At 36.5% G+C, this 20,193-nt stretch overlaps 1 protein-coding gene across 1 annotated transcript; it reads left to right on the forward strand.

Annotated features, from left to right (window-relative positions):
- The first annotated feature begins 77 nt into the window (after positions 1–77).
- Positions 78–8,232, forward strand: tnfsf11 (TNF superfamily member 11). Its single transcript, XM_016231099.1, has 4 exons — positions 78–288; positions 2,894–2,929; positions 5,960–6,095; positions 6,256–8,232. The coding sequence occupies exons 1-4, from the start codon at positions 103–105 to the stop codon at positions 6,675–6,677; spliced, it is 780 nt and encodes a 259-aa protein (XP_016086585.1). The 5' UTR covers positions 78–102; the 3' UTR covers positions 6,678–8,232.
- The last annotated feature ends 11,961 nt before the right edge of the window (positions 8,233–20,193 follow it).

Below are 20,193 nucleotides of genomic sequence, written 5' to 3' on the forward strand. Positions count from 1 at the left end.
CTCCGAAGCCAACAGCATTGCCCACCCACATGTTTATATGAATCGTTGATCATTTGTGGAGTCCTCCCACTGAGAGAGGATCTGTGCCGCGATCGAGCGCTCATGGCAGCTAATGATTATCGCGCGTACCTGCGGAATCATATCGATATGGAAGAGGCTCCGGGGCGCGCTGCGCACACGGGATCCACGCACAGAGCGCTCATATTCGGCACGCTCGCTGTCATGGGACTGCTGCAGGTCGCGTCGAGTGTGGCGATTTTGTTGCACTTAACCGGTTATCTGCGAGAGGTAAGGAACTCTCAAGGAAGCAAAGACAGTCCCCCTCGTTTCATAAACTCTTTCATTGCAACACTTTTACAGGCTTTGTCACAACTTAGGTGCATGCATTTGAAAGTTTTACGTGCGTTTCAGCACTTTTGAGGCCTGGTTTCGTTTAACCTGCTGTGAACTCTGAATGTCAAGCGCTGCAGGACGGTTCAGAGAGTGCGAGACGCGCAGCGTTTGAACTTCAGAAGGAGAGCGCGCTCGGAGAAGCGCATTGTGCCCACTCAGTGCTTTTTGTGCCAAGTGGGGTTTTAACGTAACTTCCAAAAACAATTGATTCTATGCTTCACAAGCTGCACGATTGTTGGAGGTAAAAAGTATTTGAAGGTGTGAATTTGGTCTGTCCAATTAAGTCGCACCTTCAACAGATCATCTGATTTCAACTTTATATTCTGTCATCATTTAGACGTGGCTTCAGAGAGTTGTCAAAATGTTAAAGCTCTTGATGTCCATACATTTTCAGTGGTTCAGATAGCTAAAGTTGGTTTATTTAAAAAAATAAATAATTAATTTAAAAAAAAGCCAAACAAACAAAACCATTATCGTGAACATGTTGTATTTTTCTTTTCTTTTGACATTACTGCTACTAATATCACCTCACAAATATATCAGTGTGTGATATAGGAGTTGTGTTTTATATGTGCAGATCTTTCTTGATTCTGAATTCTGTCGTTGTCATTAGTTATTAAATGTTGAAATAGTTTTGTTTTGTACACTAGTTTTGTTCTAGGAATAACTGTATAATCCAAATGCTGACGCAGGAAATGTTGGTTTTTGGCAATGCTGATCCTTGTGAATGTGTTGTTGGTCTAGCACTGGTTTCCTTTTTCCGCGTTTTCCAGAAATCTGGAGAAAACAGACATTAAATTTGCTGTTGAGGCTCTCCCACAAGTGATACAGAGACATGCAGTGTCAGTCAAATGGCTGGACATGTATGTTCATTCCTGTCTTGAGTATATTAGAATAAAATTAAAGTCACCAAAGCTATACAATAACACAAATAGGAATTATGTAGTGCCCAAAACATGCTGAACAAATCCAAGGTTCTCCTTTGTCTAGATTCCAGCTCTGTTTACTCCAAACTAACTTCATAAGCTGCATCCTGAGATGCTTTGCACACAATTTCCTGAATTCAGAAATTCAGCTTGTAGTAGTGTAATGGTTGCTATAAAGTAAAAAGACTTCTCTTTTTTTCCCCATCTGGGAAGGTTGTTTGCTGGTCATGTCAAGTTTGCCCTTTCACCCTGATTCTCCAAAACATTTCCTCTGACTTCATTGCTCATCTGGTGGTCTGATACTTATATGTTTGGCAGAGCTGCAGTGAATGGGATGCTGAGAAACAGCTCTCACATGTTGTCATGCCCAGACCTCTCTCCCATGTAGTTTGAATGCTGTGGAGAATATTATGACATCTTGTTTTGTGAGGCTTTGGCCCAAACGCAGCGGTGTATGTCGGAGGCTTCTTGTGTGCTGGTGGAGGGCCAAAGAAACAGATGCAAGAAAGGGAAAAAGATGAATGTCAGTTGTGTTTGGCTCATGATTCATGCTATCCTCAAAAATGGATGCCGGGACGATCCTCAACTGAACCAAACCATATATGATAATAAAATGCTTTTACAAAAAGCTTCTTCTCATTCCTTTTATAGCGCATGTAGGCCTATATCAAATGCAGTTTCGGTGCTTTAGAGGAAATGAGAATAATATCACACGCTGCGTATCTCTCTCCATCTGTCTGTGAGCATTCCATCTGGTGTTACTTACAGTTTTGGATTTTTGGATTTTGTGGTGTGTATCATATTACCTTGTAACTGAGCACCTGCACTATTCATAGTTTCAGATAGGTGTTGACGCCCTAGTTTTACCGCTTTAAATAGTGATCACAATCCAAGATCGGTGAGAACAGTTTATTTCATTTCCAAAAATGTGGCTGATGTAGTTATAGCAGAAAAACATGCTTGTGCTTGAACGTACTTGACAAAGACCACAGTGTTCCTCTTTATTCATTCGACCCAAATGGAAATACGTTTTTGCATTTTCTGGACTTATGTTGAGGGAAGATCTGTGTAATTCTGGGGAACAGATTTGTTTCCATGGTAAAATGTGAGATTGGAGACTGTTATTGATCAAAAAAAATTTAGTCAAAATATGCAATAGTGTTGGGGAATTTGAAGAATCCTACGAATGGCAAGCATTCCAATTTTGTGGAAGTCTGAACTTTTTGTAGTGTTCTGCAGGTGCAGATTTAGGTCTGTTGCTTATAGTATATAATATGAACATAATAAGCACCTCATTTAAACCTTATGTGATGATATTGTTCTGTTTTACCACAAATGTTGAAGAAGTGCATTGGTCAAGACACACAGTAGCTGAACATATTAGTTCTCATCGAATTGGATTTACAGTAAATGCACATCTTACGTCACTTTTGTTCTCTGAGCATGTCAAGCACAGTTTAATTTCTTAATAAAAGTAAGCCTGCTTTCCCGTTAGTTCATTAAAAGCATGCAGTGTGCAGTGGTACCTGCTGGATGCAGTTGTGTGACTGAACTGTGTTTGTTGTGTTTTACAGGTTGACCTTGCCTCAGCCCAGCGGAGTCCTAATGAGGTGAGCTCATAAACTTCAAAAGATGAGTCTGTGTTCCTCATGCTTGTGCATTTTGGCTCAGACTCAAAAACAGCATCAGTTTGCAGTTCTTTTCCTCATTTTACACAACACAATTTGCATTTAGGTGTCTTTTGAAAGAAACGAAATGCAATTTAAGTACACCATAAATCTCATTAGATTCTAAACGATGAAGCTTTAGATCTTTGTGGACGATGACACTGTTTTTATCTGCTCCGTGTGCCCGGTTCACTTGCTGTTCCAACAACTTCCACTCCATCATCAGCTTTAGTAAAATAACCTGATCGCTGTCATGTTTTTTATGTTGTTTGTATTTGAAGATTTTTGTTTTTTGAGCCCCTCTCTCTTTTAAAATTGCTGACATTTTTACTTATTGAATGTTGTTCTTTGCGCGACCATTTCCAGATAACTCCAGAACAAAGTGAAGAGAGGTGAATGCAGACATACTGGGCAGCAATCACCTGATAGATATGTGCGCATATCGTTCAAAAGTCAAATATAGAATAAATGCGTTTGATTGGTAAACCAAATTCAGACTTTACGTTTCAATCTCAAATGGTAATGCATGGAATTTATGGAAAAGCTCAACTAAATAACAGAGCTAATAAGTGGGCGGCGTGGTGACTTTGGCGATCGGCGCTCCAGTCAACCTACTCCACAGCCAATCAGGGGCCCCCTCCTTGCTCGGGCCCCGGGGCTTCAGCCCCGCCTAGCCCAATGGTTAAAACGGCCCTGTGTATGGGTCAAAATTATAGATTTTTCTTTTATGCCAAAAATCATTAGGATATTAAGTAAAGATCATGTTCCATGAAGATATTTTGTAAATTTCCTACCATAAATATATTAAAACATAATTTTTGATTAGTAATATGCATAGCTAAGAACTTCATTTGGACAACTTTAAAGGCGATTTTCTCACTGTTTTGATTTTTTTGCACCCTCAGATTCCAGATTTTCAAATAGTTGTATCCTAACAAACCATACATCAATGGAAAGCTTATTTATTCAGCTTTCAGGGGATGCATAAATCTCAATTTTCGAAAAATTTACCCTTATGACTGGTTTTGTGGTCCAGGGTCACAAATAAGGAAATTCCAAACATGTATCTCTCCAGCAAGTAGTGTCTACTGGACAGACAGAATGTGCTTCTTGCATTAATGGTACCAATGTCCCATTGTTAAACATGGGCTCTGCATTGGTATTTTGTATAAAGCCAAGGATAAACACGCCAGAATACCACGGCTGCTGTAAAACATTTCCTTAACCGTGATGGTGTAGTCGCTTGTGAAAAGGTCAAGTCAAATTCCCTCGAACTGCTCTTTGTCAGTAACTTAGTTTGGATATTTAACCATGTCTCAGGGCTACTGGTTCTATAATTACAAATGACTTGCTTAAAAATCTATATAGGGTCCGTATGGATGCAGTTCTCATTGTGCTGTCCTCATGTAGTAGAAATCGATTTGTCTCAATTAATATCAGAATCTGTGAAGAGAGATCAGAGGAGAGATAAAATGTGTTGAATTTAGTTCATACATGCATTTAAAGGATTATTTCCTGTAAGCACAGAGTGTGTTTTTTATAAGTATAATGCTATATAAAATTTCTATTCATGGTCTTCTAAGCTTTATGAAGGGTTCCCCCCCCCCCGACAGCTTGCTTTGCCAGGCCATGAGAAGCGTACTGTTTTTATCATTACCCAGCGACAACTTATTTCCAAGGAAACGTAAACCTGAAAAAAGTGTTTAAATGTATTTTATGTCATGGCTTTTTAATGTTGCTCAAATGCAATCTAGTTTGAGAGCTTGTATGTGCTGGCCTACTTAGTTTGCGGTCTACCAAAATTCTTAAGAAGGTCAGAGCACCGAACAACATCCAGAACTCTGCACTTGAAAGCCCTAATTATTAGGTTTGTTTGCTATTCGATGGTAGTATAGGACAAAAAAGCTAATATTATAATGTTTGATATTTAGTTCATATTTCATAATTATAGCTTTTACTTGGGCCTTAATCTACTACCACTTATATAAATCTCTTTGTGGTATAATATATATAAAATGATGACATGTTCGCCCACAAATCAGACTAGATTTCACATAGTTAAAGGGAGTGTATTGAAGTATTCAGTGTGTTCTAGATTCGCTGGACTTCCTGGATTGTTGGCTCCATTTAAAGATACCTTGCACATTAGCAGAAATGTCATTCTTTCTGAGTTTTTCGAAAGACCCTTGAGGCATTGAGAACATTTCAGTCATACCTGAGCAGGTGAAACTGCAGGAAGGAAACAGCATGACACATTTATAGCCTGGTAGTGTTAATACATCCTGGTCTCTTGCTTTGTTTATCTGGTCTTACCTGTCATGCACGGTGTTCCTGTAAAGACAGTTGAGTCTTGGCCTACTGAGCCTGATGCGAAATCTGCATCTGGAAACCTTTCGCCCTCTTGCGAAATTCCCGATCACTTGGATTTCGAATGGTTTTCAACCATGAAAATTTAGCGATGAACGATATTTAGCCCAATCAGCCTGATGCTACATACTGACTTTGAGAACAGAACTGTGTGTCCAATCAGTGGAAGTTCTTGAACCCTGGTTGTGACTTTTGCAGTTTCTAGTGACAGAAATGACACATTTCAGCTTTAAGGACTTGGATTTTAGATATTTTTTTTCATTTTCCTAAATGGTCATCATACAATGTTGTAGTGTAACCAATATCCTGAAGTCTGTTGCTTTTGTGAAATAAGGAAAAAAATTAGGAATCAAAGTATAACTTTACACCATTTCCTAACTAGCTTGTCTGGTTTCTATTTATGCTGCATCATGTTAGGTAGACCTTGTCACTGTGAAATGTCATTGGTCCAAAATCCCACTCGTTTACATGAAATATCTACAATGAACATTCAATATCCATTCTTTAGTCTGTACATATATTTGTTTTCTTATTGGATATGATCATGATCATAAAAATCTGCACTGTGAAGATCATTCAGTAATGTGTTTGGTTGTTCTTTCTCAGGAAATGCACAGTGAAACCTTGATAGCTGATCCACTCAAAAGTTTTAAGGAGAGGAAGGAAAAATGTCGACTAAAAAAGGACACACGCATGCCATCAGCTCACCTTCCTATCAAGACGCCCACTAATTTTTCAGCCAGTAAGCATATGCTGTTTAATTCAGAATCACGTGGCATGATTGTCAGAAATGTTTTTAAATTTCTTAAAAAAATAAAAAACCTAAAGTGATCTTCAAGTAATATCTATCCATATTTATATCAAACATGTTTATTCTCATTGTGTTACTTTTGCTTTTGCAGAAAATCGAAATGCCTTAACCATGATCACCTGGGATGATTTTCAAGGGCTGAATGTTAAGATGAGATACCATGACGGACGAATTCAAGTGGATGAAGCTGGCTATTACTATGTATATGCCAAGACCTGCTTTCGATACGCTGAGGAACACGACTCGAGCAAAGAGGACGTCAGCAATGTACAGTTGCTTCAATACATTTATCACGAGAAGCACACACAGTCTGTAATTACACCTATTCTCCTTACAAAAAGCGGCGGCACTCTGCAGTGGAACATCGCGAAGTACAACATGTACTGCGTGGAGCAGGGCAGAGGCATCCAACTGAATAATAACGATGGTATTTTTGTCAATGTATCCAATGCATGGCTACTGGACCCAGCAGCTGACGGGACGTATTTTGGAACTTTTAAGATAAGCAATTGATTTGCATCATTTTTGCTACTGAACATGTTAATGCACATTTTGCAACCTTACGAACTTTTTTTTAAAGTGACCATGAACCACTGAGCACTTGTTTTTGATCACTGACTTTTGAAGTTTTGTTCAATATAGATGACTTTTAAGAGCACGTTATAACTTTGCACACTTCTCAATTGTGCCATTGAAGCTCTTAAGTACCAGCACTAGAAAACCAAGAATGGACTCAGGCCTATATCCGTGTTTTTATAGTTAAGTACCAATGCTGGCAATAAGGGGCGCCGTAAAGGGGTGAAGGTTAGGACGATTCCAAGGGCCCTGACTAGAGAGGGGGCCCGACGCAATCCCTGGGACGCGATCGCAATTTAAACAGGGGCCGAGGCAAAAACTGTCCAAGGGTCCCAGAAATGCTAGTGGTGCCACTGCTGGCAATGGGTATCAGTCCAATAATGGTACACATACTCTTAAAATGCTCCAAAAGTCAACAACTGTGCCACGAATCACAGCGGTGGAGAGATGCAGGACAGTCCTAGTAAAGTACGCCAAATCGCAGTAGTCTGCTGCGACCTTCACAACGGAGGAAAAACATACGAACTAAGTGCTCAAATTTAGTTTGAATCCTACTCGGTATGAACTTCTGGTTCATTGAAGTGTTGTATAGAAGCAATAACACATTAGCAGCCTTAGATGCAGTGATGTAATGTTAGCAGTGAGTACCAAAAAGTAACTGCCTTAAGATAGTAATAAAAGATGACATGTCAGTGCATCCCTAGTTTATGAATTTAATCAGTACATTTATTGATTGGATCAAGATATAAAACAGTCTAAATAATACCATAAAATGTTTCATTCTAGCAAGCATGGTTACGTTGAACTTTGTAAAAATGATCATGAATCTGTCAAACAAAACTGAATTGTGCCAAACTGGTGGATAGACACTTTCTACAATTTCACCATTTTACTGATTGATGAATTTCCCTGTTGGACATTTAGAGCTGCCCTTTGTTTTGTTTTTAATGGTGTTAAAATATAATTTCTTGAACAAAACGTATACAAACATTCAACAAAAATCAAGGCAGCTGGACTGTCTTTGACTCAGTGTGAGAAGCAATGTGCAGAACCAAACTGAGTTTGGTTCGCTCTAATTTAATTTTTTTTTCTTTTTTTAATGCACTAAGTGTATTTATTTATTTTCTATGATGATAGAATGTTTGTCAAATGTTCTGTCTGTTGTACAGTAGTGTATATAATTGTATAATTGCCTTTATTCCATTCTTCAAGAGGTTTTGGATGAAGGGCATTGACTTTAGGTCAGTTATACATGCGCTTTTGTCCCAGGCACAGGGCTCCTGTTTAAAGCAGAAATTGATTAGTTTCTCACTAAGAAACTTTGTATTTAAGTAAAATTCATTTGACAATTCTGTGTGCAAATGTTTGTGGACAGCAGAATATATTGTTGCCAACCCAAAGCAAGCCTAAACAGGTTTGCAGCCTTAAAGTCTAATGTTTTTTTTTCATATGTTAGCAAAAGTTTTGTTTAATTATGTTTATTTATACTATTCTGCCTAATAAAGATACTTTTCTAAATAAAAAACCAATTTGTTAATGAAAAATACTTTTGATCATGTGATGTGCTACACGCTGTTCATATTTTCCTTGTTTTCCACCTTCATAGGCATTCATTGTTTACATATGCGTTAAGTCTGTTTTAATATTGCCTCGACAAAGAAAAAGTCCAGACGGTTCCCAGCATTAACTGGCTCCTCTCTGGATATGACAGCTAAAGTAAATGTTTGGTCTTTCCTTTCTTTGTGGTATTGTCAAGAAAACGGGTGAATTACGCTAGCTGTGAGGTGGGAACATGGTCATCCTTCAAATAATATCCACCCTTTAGTGGCGGTTGTTTTATCCTCTAATTCACTGCAGATATTTGGACTAAAATTTTGCTTGGACCTCTTCTATGCTGAGAGAATAGAAGTAGGAGAACCAAAACAAAGCAGCGTCCCATTGTGTATTTCTCAAGTTTAACTCAAGTTAACAGATTGATTTGAGAGGTACTCGCAGTGCTAGTGCTCATCACTCAACAAAGCCAACGATTGAAAGCGCTGTGGTCTGTGAAATCCAAGGGTGATGTGGCCACATATGAAGCTTGACCTCAATATTGCAATTTTTAAAGGGAGAAGAAAACAACGCAACCAATATAATGATACGGTTGTCTTTGAAACATCATAATGAATGAATGAGTTAATGTCATAAAGGTTAAATAGGATTGTTTTCTTCATTTAATCCGTTTTTTTTTTTTAAACCGCTTGTGTAGGCAGTTAACAAATTAAAATGTCTGAGATGGAAAAAGGAGAAACAAAAAATCGAAAACACGTTCAAATGTAGAATTATAATTAGCATTTAATCTTTGTATTAATGCTGGTTCTGTTTTTTTAAAAACATTTTTCTAAAAATCGAATAATAATAATAATAATGACGACTTATAAAATGTCAAGTGGTGTAACTATATAAAATAAAAAACTGCACTTTGAACACACAAATGTAACTAATGTTAAAAAAGACCTTTAAAATATAAATGTTAGTCTTTGTGTAAATGTTGATTTTGCACATTTTTGAAACAGTATACTATTCAATAATAATAATAATAATTCTTATTATTATTCTTATTTAAATGTCAAGTGGTGTAACCATAAAATACAAATAATTTGAACATACACAAATGTACACAGTTGTTTTTTTTAAACATTAAAAAAATGTATTTCCGTATTTATTTAACATCCTGATGATGATGTTAACATCATGATTTTTCTTCCTTTTATTTATGGTAACGGTAAAAGAATGTCAAAATGCTTGTACCAACATTTTATCAAGAATTTGCTTTTTAAAGTTAAACTCTTGGCTCCTACTTTTACTACAGCTGCTGTTTCATTTTGAATGCTAGCACAGCAAACTTTGCTCTGTCTCTCAATGTTTCATTTTTTGAAGCAATTATATTTCTCAATACTTGGCACGCATGGGGTCCCATAAAAATGTCAGGATGTTTGCCAACTGTACTGTGTGCACACACTGACTTACATATGCCCCCTATATGTAGGCTGAGTTTTTTTGTTTTGTTTTTGTCTTTTTTTCTTTCTTTCTTTTTAGACTTTATTGTTTTCATGTGTAAAAATAAAGGTTTCGGGTTACTGGTTTCCAAAGCCAAAAACAAAGCGTTGCAGCTGAACTGATTGTTTCAAATGTTCTTTTGGAGGCAGTTGAATAGTCTACACATGATCCACCCGTGCAGCCATATGTGTGAATGTCGGTCCATTTACAGCTCAGTCTATATGGCACATACTTCGCCATAACACATGTCTGTGGTCATCAGATGTTAGCAGTGTGAAATGTTAATGGGCTTGATGTGGAATGAAATCTTTTGTGACTGAATTGTGCTTTTGTAAGCATATGTCACAGGCATTGATACATTATTAGATTAGCTAACTCCGAGAACCTCTTTTAATGGGATTCTGTGGTGAGAGGGAAATAGCTTCAAGGTTAGATTTATGGAGCAGCTGGAAGCTTTGTTATGCACGTTAAAGTTGCTTAGCAATTTGCACGCTCACGCGTTCTTCCTTTGCTGACTAAGCTTCGCCAGTTGTTTTTACTGGGCAGCTAAGCTCTCTGACAATACAGACTGAATGTCTTTAACATCTTACCAATACACTATATGATATCTTGTAGCTGGCTATTGATATCATATTACCAAAACAAAAATACTAAATGTACAACCTACCATACAAATAAGCAATACATAAGCGAATAAAGGATATTGGTGAAATATGCAGTGATACAAACAAAGACCCCCTGTTGATGTCCGGTTGTGTTGCCACAGGCTTCAGGACCTTGGACAGCACAATTCCAATCAATGTCCAAATTTATCAGATGAGACTGACAGTGGACACTGCAGATCACATGACCATGCTTTCAGGGTGAACCGCCAAGTTCAGGCCAAGTAGCACCTTTGATCAAAGCAGAACATACAACTAGAACATACAACAAAATGGAAACAGCAACAGAGCTTTTCTTCTGTAACAGACTCGTAAAAAATGTGTGCCTTGGTTGTTGATTGCGTTCTGAGATGTGCACTTAAAAGTGAGCTTGCAGGAGCGGGGTTTAAGTCGACTAAATGACTGTAGAAGTCCTGCGAACGCACCAGAGGGTGTTTCTTTCATTTCACTGGAGATTCATCTATGACATTTTGATTAAGCATTACTACGTCAAAACCGTAAATGCATTTTAACAATAAGATCATTAACATGAGTTTGGAAAACAGATTCATGCAGTATTCAAATAGTATATGGAATTGAAATTAGAAATAAAACATTGAAAATTAAAAAAATACCAATGTGTAAATTGTTATATTATAGTACATTTGTACTTTCAGAACCACTGCTCTAGAGAATTCCATGATATTTATTTTATTTAAAAGAAAAACCATTAAAAAAACACTTCGTCATCTCGATATTACATGAAAAAGACTGACCTCTCTTATCAGATGAAAAAACATCATTTGAGTACCAAACAGGAAGGGCTGTGGTTGAGAAAAGGGAATACCCTGCTGACTCATATGTAGTGATCTTAACCCTTTGTGATGAGATTATGTATCTTTCAAAATTCTTCTGGATTTTTAACTAACTGAAGTCTGTTTCTGTGTCATAGATGCCATCAGTTTACATACACATTTTTTTTCAGCCTAACCAGCCATTTCTGTAAATCTGGCAAGTGCTTGTTTTAGGAGGAAGCCTACTTCATGTGATAGTGTTGGGAGGCTGAAGTCAGCCCTTTTGATTTAGTGTGAACACTTGTTGAATCACAGAGAGAGCAATCCGTTAGCAGTCCCATTCATCCTAATGATAGCTGCATGTTTGGCTACAATATGCATTTCTGGATGTATGTGATTTTATATTTATATATATTTTTTTATTTAGATTTTATATTATTATTATTATTATTATTATTACAAACACTTCTAGAAAAGCATTTTTGCTATTTTTTTCTTATATAATCTTTTATATATATATATAATAAGAAATATATATATATAAGAAATATATATATAAGATCTTAGTTATAATAGAAGTTAATGTGGCTAATAAAAAAAACATTAAAAATCTTATGCTGTTTCAATAGTACAGCTACTGGCCATAACAATATGAGTGTTACCTTTTTTATTGTGAAAAATGCTGCTTGGTAACCTTTTTTGTTAACCTTTTCTGTGTACATTTATATCCAATTTTACAACTTTGTAGCTGTGATAAACCATAAACTCCATAAACCATAAACCCTAAAATGAATGTAAAAATGATCATTTAAACATAGTAATAGCTCAAATAATACACACAGATAACAGAAAAATGAATGTAGGTATTGATAAAATCAGAAGCTTCAAATGATTGCTTTCAATTCCTCCCAGAATTAAAATAACTGTATAAAAAAATAAACAAACATGGGCACGGCAAATAAATGGTTTATGATTTAAATGTTGCTGGCAAAGTAAACTGATTAAAACATGTTTAAGTAACATGTTAAGTACCTCAGTGTAGCCTTGAGGAACGACTCAAAATTACATTTGTTGTATCAGTAATGTCACAAATGCTGTACGTCAACTGATCTTAACTTGTATTGTATTGAAAATGTTCTCTTCAGAGCTTTAAATAAATAGATAAATAAAGCATGCATACATACATACATACATACATACTAAACTAGGCACTCACATGAAATATGTTGCTTGAAAAATGATTACTTTAGGATGGCCAAAAGTAAAAATATATAGAAGAAGCTAACTAAAAATCTTGTCTGCCTGAGTTGAATAACCATTTAAATTCTCTTACAATTAAAAAGATTTGATGTGCTCTGAATGTCAAAACGCACCTGTGAGCATGTTTTCTCCCCTGTGTACATCGATATGTGAATGTATTAAGAAGATACAGAAATAACAGTTCACACATTGTTTATGCCTTTATTTGTGCTTGAGTGTTGGGTACATTTGCCTAGTTTATTTTCCAATTCATCAACTCCTGTCTCTTTTTAAACAAAAATGACTCAGGCTGGGTTGAGCCAGGATATGTGAAATATAGCCTGAAATCGGTAAAGCCTCCAGACTTCCCAAACCACCGGCAACACACCCAGACTGAAGACGAGGTGGAATGTCATTCATATGGTCCTGATTTCTCTCCCCACTACCATCAGAAGAGGTCAGGAGGGAATGAGGGGACGCTCAGCTGCAGAAACATGCCAGTGGCAGAAACCCATTTGGTTACTTGCTTACGTAGGAGCTCACCACAAACTTGGGCTATGCACTGGTTAAAGATTTTCTGAATCTTCCCTTTCCCCTGACCATGTGCAAAACGAGTAGAGATACACACTGTAGATGCAGGAAGGGACCTACGCTGACCGCACACATTCACACATACATTACCAGCAGCATGAGGTACACAAACACTCACACACATGCAACAACTCAACGGACAGACCACTGTAAACAATGATTTGTCAGCCATTCAATAGTTTGGTGGTAATTTAAAGGGGTCATATGATGCGTTTTCAAATTTTCCTTTCTCTTTGGAGTGTTACAAGCTGATTGTGCATAGATAAGATCCCTGAAGATGCAAAGACTAAAGTCTCAAAACCAAAGAGATATTCTTTATCAAAGATAAGACTCTGCCACGCCCCCCTAAAACGGCTCGTTCTAACACGCCCCCACATATCTACCTCACTATGTGGAAATATTTGCATAATGAGGCCCAAATGTGCACGCAAAGAAAGAAGGCGTGGTTTCAGTAACCGCAGTTAGTGTTGAAGCAGCATGTCAGGGAGACGCTGTGTGTTTCTAGGCGAAAGCAAAAGCACTTTATTTGGCCTTCCGAAAGTAGATGCATTTAGGAATCTTTAAGATCACTTACAACAGAACAGCAATGCATTTTATGGACGACCGTTTCGTGAACCTAGGAGAGGAGGTCATTCTGACTTTGCTATGACAATCTGGCGCTTCTGAATCAGCTACTGTTTTGTTATTAGTTTAAGTATTTGCTATTGACTGTTCAAATGCAGAGTTTTGCGCATCGTGCGTGCGGCGTGTGTGTGTGAGAGAGAGAGAGAGAGAGACCAGCTTCATCACTGTGTCTGCACGTGACTCTGTTCCCCTTTCGGGCTTGAACTGATGGTAAAACTAATGACATTATTTACTGTCTTTACATTTATTTTGAAAGCTGAAGCTGCGATTATGGTAAGGGGTGTTACATTTCCGACGAGTGCTTGCGGTGTTTGGCCAATCACAATGCACTGGGTCAGCTGGCCAATCAGAGCAGACTGCGCTTGTCGGAAGGAGGGACTTTGTAGAAAACGAAGCGTTTGAGAGAGGCGGGGCATAGAGGACCTACAATAATGTACAGTATTTGAAAAATAATGTGTTTTTTGAACATTAAAGCATGTCAACATATTCTGTTACACCAAACACACACAATAATGATCTTTAAAAAAACATCATATGACTCCTTTAAAACATTTGACATATTAAGAAATAATTAGTGTTTTTGTGAAGAGGTGTTTTAATTATACTTAAATTATAATAAATTACATTTAAATTATACACTACCAGTCAAAAGTTTTTGAACAGTAAGATTTTTTATGTTTTTTAAAGAATTCTCTTCTGTTCACCAAGCCTGCATTTATTTGATCGAAAACACAGCAATAGATATATTTTAAAGAGATCATTTCAAAGACATAATGTTACACAAGAGTTCTATTTCAGATAAATGCTGTTCTTCTGAACTTTCTATTTATCAAAGAAACCTGAAAAAAATTCTACGTTCTATGTTTTCAACATAATAATAATAATAATAATAATAAATGTTTCTTCAGCAGCAAAACAGCATTTTAGAATGATTTCTGAAAGATCATGTGACACTGAAGACTGGAGTAATGCTAAAAATACAGCTTTGAAAAATTCAGGAATAAATGACATTTGAAAATATATTAAAATACAAAATAGTTATTGTAAATAGTAAAAAATATTTCAAAATGTTACTGTTTTTGCTGTACTTTGGATCAAATAAATGCAGGCTTGGTGAGCAGAGGAGAATTCTTTAAAAACATTACAAATCTTCCTGATCAAAGACTTTTCACTGGTAGTGTATAGCCTATATTTAATTATTTATGTATTTCAACCATTGGTTTATATATAATTATATAATATAAAATGCTCTCTTGTAGATCAGTGATTTCAACACGTTTCAACACCCGCGGTGTTTCACTAAAGGTCACAGAGAATCCTCATGCTCATTGGTTGGCGCCTGTAGATACGCTAGCGTCGTGTCGCTTGGTGAAACGAATAATGACAATTAGACCATTCAACCTACTTATAATACTTTGATAGCGGAGACAAAGGGAGAATCGGTACGTGAATGGATGAAGAAGCAGAAAGGATTTGAAGCCAGAGGACAGAAAGACCAACAAAGATGAAAAAAAAACTCACGTGTAAAATGGTATGATAAACAAGGTGGAAAGATGATGGAGAAAATTATGAGTAGTGATGTCCGTGTTGCTTCTCTTTTGTTAAACAGGTAAGTGAATACATGTGTAGATCGCTCTCTGAAACTCACTAGTATCAGTGTAATATTTAATATACATAAGTATTCAGTCTGTAGTCATTGTACGTAAGGAACATTGTAGCGAAAGAACTACAGAATGCCGCTTTAAGTTACAACAATTATAATTTCAAAATTAATTCATTATTTTAGTGTGGAAAAAATCTAACCTTTTATGTGTAAAGTTACTGTATATGAAATGTACTCTAATATAAGGATGTATCTTGCAAGTTAACATAGTGGTTAGCATTAGTTAACATGAGCTAACAGAACAAAGCATCAACATTAACCAACTTATAAAAATTAGTAGTCAATATATATTAATTGATGCTAGCTAAGATTAATAAATGCTGTTAAAAGTAGTCCTATTGTCCTATTTGTATTTTTTTTTACTATTGTTTACTAGTGCATGTAATGTTAACAGAATTTTTAAGAACGTATTAGTAGTGTGTGAATATACAGTGGTGGCCAAAATGATTAGACCACTAGTATTTTCGCCAGCTAAAAGATGGTTTTAAGCCAGGCAACGTCTCCAAGATGCTTCCAGAGACCTACCCGCAAAGCTACCTGAAAAACTATACGCAAGTGCACCTAGGGCAAAAGCTGCTTTAAACGCAAAGGATGGTCACACCAAATGTTGATTTAATTTAGTTAACAGAAGTTAATTGATAAAGAAAATCTAATTATTTTTGACCAAAGACTATAGAATACCCAAGACGTGTCACTCGTATAGTTTTGAATGGGGAAAAATGCAATGCTCAATATGGCCGCTCTATCAAAGGAAGCCCCGCCTTCTGAATGAAAGAGCCAATCACTAATTGGCAGAGGCGGACAGTAACTAAGTACATTTACTTGAGTGTTGTACTTAAGTACACTTTTTGAGTATCTGTACTTTACTTGAGTATAATTTTTTCTGGGAACTTATGACTTTAACTTCACTACATTTGAAAGACAAATATTGTACTTTTCACTCCACTACATTTCTATCAGGGTCCTCGAAGTAGAAAGTCGTTACTATGTAGTAGCTTTGAAAGTCAGTGGGTGATTTTTTTCTTCTCTAAAACATGACTTTCTTTTTTTCAGACAGTTTATCAGTAATCACTCTTGTGGGGCTACATGAAGTGATTTCCCCGCATTTTTTGAGCACTGACCAGTTGCAGATGTGATATTTATTTACAACAATTCAATAATAAGAAGTGAACATTGTGGTATATATTAGACACAATATTGTCTGATTTTGCTCAATTGTGTACGTCAAAATATTACCAATAAAGCCACAGAAGAACTGTTGTGCATCTCCTAATAAAACACAATAGGTGTTGGACTGAAGCAGCACTGCACAGACTGTTCTTTGTGTGACATTAAAGTACAGCGAGAGCGATTAGACAGCATTTAAAATGTTTGTTTTGATGTCAAATAAGTCTTGCTGTTTTGCTTTTTTGTTAAAGCAGTGTTGCTGTTGTAAAGTTATACAGCTACAGTTGTGTTGCTGGGTTTTAAAGCAGGTTCGATTTTTTTTCTTCCTTATCACTCTGTATTTACAGGATTTCACTGTCCACTCTGTTTAAATGTGGACAAATGGTTACACATAGATGTGTGCACACACTGTCAGAACTGTGTGAGATCACTACCATCCTGCTTTTAGGGGGTAGGGGTGTTAAATATTTTTTTTTGTTTTGTTGTTTTCCCCATAGGTTTTTAACATTCTAAAAGCTCTTTATTCCAAAGATACTACAAGCTAGTCAGTGTATTAAGCAGGTGTAATGTATTCTAAGTTGCTTCAGAAGTATTGCAAGTATTTCTACCTACAACAATAAAACAGTGCATTGACAAAAAAGGAAATTTACTTTTGGTACTTAAGTACTTTTAAAAGCAAGTACTTCTGTACTTTTACTTAAGTAAAAATCTGTCTTTACAACTTTTACTTGTAATGGAGTAATATTTGACCAGCAGTATCTGTACTTTCACTCAAGTAATGGAGTTGAGTACTTTGTCCGCCTCTGCTAATTGGTAAAGAAACAGTTAGCGTTCTGAGACGTGCGCTTAGGATTGCACATGCGCACTGGCTCATCTAGCCTGAAAAATAAGCTTTTTTTAACACTCTTTGAGCAGAAGAAAAAACATTTATGAGAGGCTTGTCAGATTTCATCTGTGAAAATATGAAACTTAATCGTAAGCTTGGTCAACAGATTTGGAGGATTTGATGTTTCCCCATTCAAAGAGATAGGAGCTGCACTTGCATGCCCGAGAGGTGTTTCAAAGATGGCCGCCGAGTGAAATGACTTGCCTTAAAGGCACAATATGTAATTTTCGCCACTAGAGGGGGCGCGTATTCAAAATAAACAAAGAGACAAAGGCGTAGTTTGATGACGCCGTGACTGGAGTGTGGAATCGTGGGAGTTGTCGTCTTCATCCCCACAGCCGATGCAATCCGACGGGACTCGGGCAGAAATCATGTTCATGGATGAGCTAATGATTTATTAACGTAGTAGAATGAAGCATGGTGAGGCTGAAAGTCGTCGAAGCGAAACGAGTCCGCTGAACGAGCGCGACACACGGCTCGAAAGCAGCTAAGCTTTTATTATGCCACAGTCGACCGCTTCCGCTTCTTACGGTCGTGCGTTTGTGGGGTAAAGCAGCGCTGTTTTATCATACTAGATACATTTGAAAGTTCTGTTATAATGCTACTCTGTGCGGTCGTCACCAGTCTAATAAAACGCACAACATATTAAAGCGTCTTTGGTTGGTTTCCATGTTTTCAACAAAACAAAACCGGAAATCGAGGGGTTATGATGTAATTGGCAGGCGACACAATGACACGATGGACACGCTCCGTGTCACTAGTTAAAATTGCTTATTTCTCTGGATTTAAACATTCTTCGAAACATTTGGGATAATGTAAATACACAAGTCAGCAAAATATATAACACTGTTCTTGTGGTTTTTGGATATTTTAATTAAAAAATCTTACATATTGTGCCTTTAAAGGGACTTTGTTTTTGACAGCATCCTCATTTTACAGCATTTTTACACAAGTGCCTAAAACTCTTAACAGTACTGTAGCTTTGCAGGTATCTCACTGGATTATTACAATTAATGGCAAAATGAATGTTTGGAAATGTAAACTGATATTTCCTACTGACACACTACAGCAAAAGATAGAAATAACTGACTTAAAACCATTTTTAGCAGGTGAAAATGCTAGTGTTCTAATAATTTTGGCCACCACTGTATCAATTAGCATTAACCAAGATTAATAAATGCCATAAACGGAATTGATCATTTTATATTTAATTTATGCAATAACCAGTTTTAAAACTTCAACTTTCATTGTTAAAAATGTACTAGCATATACAGAAATTAACATTACTCAAACTTAATAAATGCAGTAAAAATGTTGATTTTAACATTGTTCATTTTAACTAATGTTAACATATACAGCCTCACAGAAGTGCGACCATATCCTCAGTTGCAAACTTTTTTTTTTTTTAACTAGGGCAGAATAAACTTTGACTCATTGCATGTTGCTCAGTGCATGTTTGATGTTATCTCCTTAAATGTCAGACCAGCATTTGGAAACCTGTGTATGATAAGATGTAGCATGTATACAGCGAGACACTTATAAGTTTCACTCTTATTACTTTACTGTTGTGTAAGATCTAACCTCCTCCTGAACAACAGTAAGGCAGTGACTGTTAGTCCTATGTGAAAAGCTACACCACCTACAATGCATTGCACAAATATGACACAGGACAAAGCATGTGCATACTGTGCACAGTATGTTGACTTGCAGGTGTTTACTGTATATGTATGTTTTACAAAATGACATTTTAACCCACTACAGGTGCACCAAAGCTATTCATAAGTCAGAAATCTACAAGTAGAGAATCACTGAAAATGAAAACTTTTCAACAAACAACAACAAGAAACGAGGGAGGAGAAACCTGATGATGCAACATGATTAATTGTGGTTATTATTCAAGACAGAGAGCTCAGAGAGCTGCTGTTCTCAGCTTTCATATGTGACCCTGGACCACAAAACCAGTCTTAAGTGTCAATTTTTAAAAATTTAGATTTATACAATATCTGAAAGTTGAATAAATAAGCTTTCCATTGATGTATGGTTTGTTAGGATAGAACAATATTTGGCCGAGATACAACTATTTGAACATCTGGAATCTGAGGGTGCAAAAAAAATCTAAATATTGAGAAAATCACATTTAAATTTGTCCAAATGAAGTTCTTGGCAATGCATATTACTAATCAAAAATTAAGTTTTGATATATTTACGGTAGGAAATTTACAAAATGTCTTCATGGAACATGATCTTTACTTAATATCCTAATGATTTTTGGTATAAAAGAAAAATAAATAATTTTGACCCATACAATGTTTTTTTGGCTATTGCTACAAATATACCCCAGCGACTTAAGACTGGTTTTGTGCTCCAGGGTCACATATGTTCAGAGAACAAGCAGAGTGACGACTGTAAAGCTGTCATCCATCTCAGAAAACCATGTTTTTCAGTCTTAAGTGGCAGATTATTTCAATATGCCTTAAACAATGGAATAATTATTTGCTCCAGAGAAGGAAAATTATACTTATCCTCTTTCCCCAATGCCTCAAGGGTTTACAATAGTTGTGACCCATAACCATATGTTAGAGCCACCCTTTACATGAGATTTTGGATGTTTAAGTTTTCACTATGCTTTAACAGAATGGGATGATTTGAGGAAAATTATCCAAATACACTCATATTCTCAAATGTAAAATCACAGTAATTCAAAATTAGCTTGTTTATTGAAACTTGGCTGTAAAAGAAAATATTCGTTTTGGTAAACTGTCCTTGAACAGGGGAAAAACTGGAAAAACAACTTCCCCTAACATTTTCC

Source organism: Sinocyclocheilus grahami, unplaced genomic scaffold (genome assembly GCF_001515645.1).
Source record: "Sinocyclocheilus grahami isolate Dianchi unplaced genomic scaffold, SAMN03320097.WGS_v1.1 scaffold383.1, whole genome shotgun sequence".
Taxonomy (NCBI): Eukaryota; Metazoa; Chordata; class Actinopteri; order Cypriniformes; family Cyprinidae; genus Sinocyclocheilus; species Sinocyclocheilus grahami.

What these genes read in the sequence shown, in the direction of transcription:
- tnfsf11 (XM_016231099.1), top strand. Translation starts at nt 103, where the DNA reads ATGGCAGCTAATGATTATCGCGCGTACCTGCGGAATCATATCGATATG. An exon ending in TAACCGGTTATCTGCGAGAG is followed by an intron (nt 289 to 2,893) that starts GTAAGGAACTCT and finishes TGTGTTTTACAG; the next exon opens with GTTGACCTTGCCTCAGCCCA. An exon ending in CCCAGCGGAGTCCTAATGAG is followed by an intron (nt 2,930 to 5,959) that starts GTGAGCTCATAA and finishes GTTCTTTCTCAG; the next exon opens with GAAATGCACAGTGAAACCTT.